The following is a 6,960-nucleotide window of genomic DNA, read 5'->3' as shown; positions in this document are numbered from 1 at the left end:
AATGTCCTGCCAGTAGGGTTGCAGCCTGGGGCACTCCCACCAAATGTGTAGGAATGTACCCTGATCCACACTCCCTCCAGCAAGCATCTGACAAAGTTGGGTAGCTCTGAGCCAACTTGGAAGGAACTCTATACCAACGGGTAAGTATCTTATAACCACTCTCCTGCATTTTCGTGTCCACAGAACTAGAATGGGTAAGGCGGTAAAAGGTGGTCAAGCTGGGTCTCAGTGAATACATGCTGCAGGTCTCTCTCCCACTCCCTTATATAAGCAACCCCCCCCCCCCCAATCTCTACCAGAGAAATGGAACGAGGAATCACGGAGGTTGACATGCATAATTTCTCAAACGGGAACGCTGAGGTGGGAGATCAAACGGTTCAGGGGCAGGCTCTGAAGGAAATGCTGGATCTGCCTGTAACGTCAGTCATCCAGAGGAAAACAGCCGTACGATGCTCTCAGAGTAGCCAGAGGCAGAAATCCGTGGTCTTGCACAAATCTTTATGGTACCAATCCAATATCCATTGAAAGGCAATTGCCTCATAGTATTTACAAAGAGTGGGCACGCTCATACCTCCCACCTGTTTAGGGCGCTGCAGAGTGCGAAGGGCTAAACAAGGGCTTTTCCCATTCCAGGTATATTTTAAAAACAGACTGTTGAGGGTTGAGAAGAAAGACCTGGGTAGAGATATGGGCACCATTTGCAAGTAAAAAAGAATACGGGGCAACAAATTAATTTTCAAGACACTGACTCGGTCCATCCAAGAGAAAGTTGTGCAATCCCAACTCTACAAGTCCGCTAAATGCCCATTTTACTTACCTGAAGCCACAGTCACCTGATAATCCTTCTCTCTTCCTCGGTTTACTTTTTGGGGTCCCCTCACGTGTCCACATCAATGCCTGCACAAATGTGGACATCTCCTATTGCTGGTAACAACACTTCCAGTAGTAGTGTCCTCAGTCATAAGCACCAGAGGCAGGGCAACTCATGTAGGTGGTGGGGAGACCAGTGGCCAAGAAGAGAATGAGCAGGAAAAAAAATGCCCAGTCCCCAGGGTAGGAAATTAACTTGGCTCATAGAGGAAATAGTTACTTTGAATAATTATACTGCGGGATAGCTTATGAAGAGGTGTTTGGAACCAAAACTAAGAGGTAAAGTGATTGATACACAATGCCATATTTAAGTTTCACTTTTGCCTCAATTGGGCTTTAAATGTCAGCGTAGCCTGACAGTTTAGGTGACTGTAGTGTGAATGAGGTATGGATATATGGCAGTAGATATATTGCAGTAGATAAAAACGCTTGCTTCCCTTTTCCAGTATAGAAATCCCCATCCGGAATAGAGCATACAGCAGATTTATCCATTTAAATACACAGTAATTAAGGAACCCAATTCCTTTATTTATATTAAAATATAAAGTCATGTATGCCTTAAATAGCTTTTATTAGCAAATGCAAATACTCATTTTTTTAACATTGTACAAATGTCCTCATTCAAACATCTTTTGCCCTAAATAAATTGCATATTGAAAGCTTTTCAGAAAATATCCACAACAACTTATTTATTAGACAGCTTTCCTTTTAACAATCTGACAAAGTGCACTGTTAGTGATGATTAATTAAGGTCAATGAACCTCAAGGCAGCAATAATGTTCACTACGTGTAATGTGCAGTGTAAAAAGACTTGTATGATGATCTCCCAGAATGCTCTAGTGTGGAAAGTAGGAGTGACCTTAATTAATCACCTACAGAGAACAAATCTTAAACACTGCTGTGTTCATACACTCCTCAAGTAGGAATACATTTGCAATGTTGTGGCATCAGAAATGGCAATTCATCCCCTGTGCCAGCATGGAGATTCTGCTTCTGTCATCTTTATGTGACTTAAAAAAAAAAAAGAAAAAAAAAGAAAAAAAAGGAGGCTGGACATTTTAGAATCAAATTGGCAAATGGAAGCTTTTTCTACATGCCACAGAATATAATAACTGGCATCAAGTAAAATGCTTCCTTCAAAAACGAACTGCGTTATAACATTGTCTGTGGTTCTTTTGTATTCTGCAATGCAACAGGCAGTTAAGCAGATGGGTTATAGGAGAGATGGTAGTAGCTGATTTATACCAAGTAGGGATATAGGATAGGTTAACCTGCATTCGTTCAGCTAGTAATAAACATTGCAGCATTAAGGGCCTATCAACCGATGCAGTGGTTATATACAATATAAGCCAAAACAATGTAAGAATCAAAAAAATTAAAATTGATACATGTCACTGCAGATGAGAGAAACAGAAAGAAATAATTTTTACATGTATGTCAAATTAACTGATAAAACATTCTTTAAACATTCAAAACAACCAAAAAAAACACTAGATTGACATTACTAAGGCTTAATAATGAGGAGATCTCAAAACAACTGCTTTAACATTAAACAATACAGTAGATGAATGCTGATTATGTATCTATTTATTGCACTATAAAAGCCCTCGGCATGCTCCTTATGCAAGATAATGGTAATGCTTGGAGTCTTGTTTGTCCCTCTCCATGTAGTCTCTGTCTATTAGGGACTCGATCCTTTTCTTTAGGTCTCCGGGCTGGAAGAAAACAGTTAAGAATTAAAGGAGATCTATGATCACAGCATACACTTTCATTTTACAACATTGCAATACAGCATTGTAATAACATTATCAATTCAATATAAGTCTACTTGATAAATCTCCTTTCATGCTATGAGTGTTGCCTGTCTGCTGGTCATCTCTTTCCACAGCTTCCTGCACAGCTGCCAACATTTCAAAAAAGTTTTTAGGGAGACCTTTGTTTCTGTGTCCAGAAAGCCACTGTAGGGTGAGCATGTACTTTAATTAGGGGCCGGGGCATTCATTTAATATGGCCATGGTTCGACAAGAAGCAAGTAATTAACATATTTATTTGTTGCTGATGTAGGATATATATTATATATATATATTCTCTACAATTCATGCAATGCTTTACATATAGACTTGACCTTATTATTACTTATGAATATTGATGTTAATCAGAAGATTAAACATACAATTATACAGCAAAGAAGGCAGGAATATACAATAATATTTTCTGTAATGTTGGATGGAGATGACTGTGTGGACTGGATGAAGATGATGTTTCAATTCCTCAGTATGATGTCTGTGCAGAAGGCAAAGCAATTGCAATATATGCTGGCCACACCCCCTCCCCGAGTCCCACCCATTCACTGCAAGGCAGAAGGTTCCACCTGACCTTACATTAGGTGAGTCCCCTGACCGCTGCCTGAACAGCTCAGCTGCTGGGGTTGGAGGTGGTGGGAGGAATCTGTGTTCCCATTCAGTGAGTAAGCCGCATAGCTGTGAGTGCTGGAAATCGCCCAGCAACATACAGAGTTTGACCCAATTTTAATGAACTTCAGTTGTCCGTGACAGACCTTGATTTTCGGGATGCAGTCTGGGACAAAGTCATTTTGGGATAACTGTCAAAAATTCTTGTGTCTTGGACAATTTGTGACAGTTGTTCCTGAATTTTCAGCATGCTTTGTAGTTTCTCCTCTGCTGTTTATTTTCAATTTGTGAGGACGACATATCCAATGGTACTTTGCTCCCTGTAAGCCGGGGGTCAGCAACCAGTAGATCGCGATCTACCAGTAAATCACGGACAGGTGACTGGTAGATCTCAGTCTGGGCTGCAGAGGGACTACTTGTAAAGTTGGAGATGTAGTAGGTAGCAAGAGCCACATAAGCCAATGCCTCCTCTGTAGTGCTGGCCCCTGTCCCATGTGGAGTGGTACCAACTGCACTCCAACTCTTATCCCAGCTAGCGATTTCCAGAGTGATGCCAGCAGCAGGAAATGAGAAATCTTCAGGTCAGTGTGAAGCAATACACTGGGCATATTAGTAAAGGGCTGCTATCACACTGATGCGCTGTAGTTTATCTACACTGCGGGTGCAGTACAGTGTACCTGCATCTTTCCTGTGGGTTTGCTGTGCTTAGCCAAAGGCCTATTATATCCTGCGGGTTTGGTGCACTTTCTGAAAGCACACCAAAATGCAGGAGTTTTGGTGCACTTTCAAAAAGTGCACCAAACCCACAGGATATAATAGAATTCTATAACTAAGCACAGCTAACCAAGTAAAGTTGCAGATGCACTGTGCTGCAGGTAAACTGCAGCACAACAGTGTGAAAGCAGTCTTATAGGGGGGCTCAAAACAGTAAGAGTTAATTTACATTTGCAGTTTGGGGAGTGGTAAAACCCCATAGTTAAGATGTGTTTTTATCCTCCAGCCCCAACCAACCCCCTTTTGCTGCAGTGGCCAGGGGTGTACACATGTGGCTGTCACAGCAGGAGCATGACCCATTCAAGTGAACGAGGCCGCTCTGCAAGAGCCCTGCAACCTTGTGCAGTACAGCAAACAAGGGGTTAAAGCATTGTGTTGCTTTCTCACCACTCGCTTTAACCCCTTGGACCACACAGAAGCATGCAGTTGTGGGGAACTTGCAGAGTGGCCCTATTTACTTGAATGAGTCCTGATTGGCAGGCGGTAGCACCTAGCAAAAGCAACAGGGGACTCCCCCCCCCCACCACCCAACTTTACACACTAACAAGCACTGAGGGTGCCGCTGCCGAATGCAACTAAGGGCTCATTCACAAGAGCAGCAGGCACTGCTGCTCCTCTGAAAGGCGATCCAAATGTGTTTGATAGGTGGTGAGGAGGCAACATTGCTGTGCAATGCATGTGAGTGCAACACGCTAGTACAGCAATTGGAAGATTAAATTAGGTGTGAGGAGGTGGCACTGTGCCTGGTAATTTTTGACTGTTGTCCAGGTAGATCGCCACCTCTTTAAGGTTGCCTACCCCTGCCCTAGATTTTAACCCCTTCCACATCCAGTGTCATTAATACAGTGACAGTGTACAGTATTAGCACTGATCACTGTATTAGTGTCACTGGTGATGTCAGTGGCAGTTAGTCAATTCCCCTCCAGCGTTATTTAGTTTTAGATTGCCTGCCGCACTATCGCAGTCCCATAATATAAGTTGCTGATCACCACCATTAGTAGTATAAAAAAATAAAATTAAATTTACAGTATATATACACCATAGTTTGTAGGCGCTATAAAACTTTCACAGAAACCAATCAATATACACTCATTGGGATTTTTTTTTTTTTTATCAAAGACATGTAGCAGAATACATTTTGGCCAAAATTTATAAAGAAATTACATTTTCAATTTTTTTTATTAGATATGTTTTGTAACAGAAAAGTAAAAAATATTGTTTTTTTCCCCAAATTTTTTGTATTTTCTAGTTTATATCACAAAAAATAAAAGACCCAGTGGTGATCAAATACCACTAAAAGAAAGCTCTTTATGTGTGAAAAAAATTATAAGTTTTGTTTGGGTACAGTGTTGCATGACCGCGCAATTACCCATAAAATTGCGCAGTGCTAAATAGCAAACAATGGCCTGGTCATGCAGCTAGTAAAACCTTCCGGAGCCCAAGTGGTTAATAATTATGCTATCAAAATACATTCAACATTAATAATTATGCTACCAAAACTAGTGTGTGCTGTAAATTGTCTCCAGCATTCTTACTGTTTCTTCTTGCTGGAGGCTGCCATTTTGCTGAAGCCCAGAGCCCCTGAACAACAGTAAATCTTTAGGCTGTCAACAGGTCATCCTGTACAAATTTGGCACAGTGCTTAAAAATAGAGAGCAACTGAGCATGTGCAGAGCAGGGTGGGACTTTACTGGATTTTATACAGTATAGACACTTATTTTCAATTTTTTACATATCTATACCTGCAAAAGGGGCCAGCCTGAAGAGATCTAGAAGAACTTAAATTTTCGAACCCACGTTCCACTTGAATACCCAGTAAAACAAGGCAAATAACTCTGTTGATGTGCAAGGTGCGGGGTAAGCCATATCAGTCAATCAGATTTCAGTTAAGCGCAGTTATCAGTTAAGAACTGTTGATTGCTACGCCTTTCTGAACAAATCTGTTAGATCTCTAGGTTTGAATAGCTATTTGTATGTAAAAGTATGGACTATAGTCTCTGGTGTCTCAGTGGATTAAAGTACATGTCCAGCCAAGACATAGGGAAATGATCAAACAGCAAAACAGACAGAAATAAAAATGTTTTTCATAAGCAGAGCAGAGGAAGGTTAGAACCCAGGTCAGAGTTTTATTTATGTGTCCCTGGTGCATATATTTCCTTCTCCCTGGTGAAACCACTGCCAGCAAGACAGAAGGTGATGGTAAATCACTCCAATAGAGCGCTGGATAGTGGTAAAACCCAACAAGAATTCAATCCCTTCCCCATTCTATCCTTGAAGCGGACCTTCAGTCATTTTTTCAACTTTCTATCTATTAAATCTTCTGCCCTTGTTTTAAACTTTGGATAGTAAAACATTTTTTTTTCTGCCAGTAAATACCTTATACAGCCCACCTCCCGTTTCTTATCTGGTAAAAAGCCTAGTCTTATGACATCATGCACAGCTCTTAAGAGTTTGCCAGGAAGGGAGGGGTGAGGAGTCATAAGAGGGCCAATGAGAGCTGCAGAGCTGGAGGTGTGCCTCTGTGTAAAGCCAGGAAGTAGCTTCAGCTGCCCACAGTTAAAATGGTTGCAGCCAGACTCAGTGGAGGGAGATTTCTGCAGCATATTTGGCAAGTACTGAATCTCAGTATATATAAAATAATATGCAAAGTGGTTGGAGTGAAGCTTCAGAATGGCAAAATAGGATTTTTTAAAACAGCTTACCTGTAAAATCCTTTTTTCGATGGACATCACGGGACACAGAGCCACAGTAATTACTGATGGGTTATATAGGTATCACTGGTGATTGGACACTGGCACACCCTAACCAGGAAGTTCAACCCCCTATATAATCCCTCCCCTTGCAGGGATACCTCAGTTTTGTAGCCAAGCAATATAGTGTATTAGAAGAGGGGCGGGACCTCTGT

General features: G+C 41.3%; 1 protein-coding gene across 3 annotated transcripts in view; it reads right to left on the bottom strand.

Annotated features, from left to right (window-relative positions):
* Positions 1-1,424: 1,424 nt before the first annotated feature.
* Positions 1,425-6,960, bottom strand: part of CUL4A (cullin 4A) — a 151,243-nt gene continuing 145,707 nt past the window's right edge. For all 3 annotated transcript variants that reach the window (XM_073614541.1, XM_073614540.1, XM_073614539.1), the window contains exon 21: positions 1,425-2,585. In XM_073614541.1, the coding sequence (XP_073470642.1) occupies positions 2,490-2,585 (96 nt within the window). In that variant the 3' untranslated portion in view covers positions 1,425-2,489. The remainder of the gene's footprint in view (positions 2,586-6,960) is intronic.

Source organism: Aquarana catesbeiana, linkage group LG02 (genome assembly GCF_042186555.1).
Source record: "Aquarana catesbeiana isolate 2022-GZ linkage group LG02, ASM4218655v1, whole genome shotgun sequence".
NCBI lineage: Eukaryota > Metazoa > Chordata > Amphibia > Anura > Ranidae > Aquarana > Aquarana catesbeiana.
The sequence above is the reverse complement of the archived record's forward strand: the minus strand, read 5'-3'. Positions and strand labels throughout refer to the sequence as shown.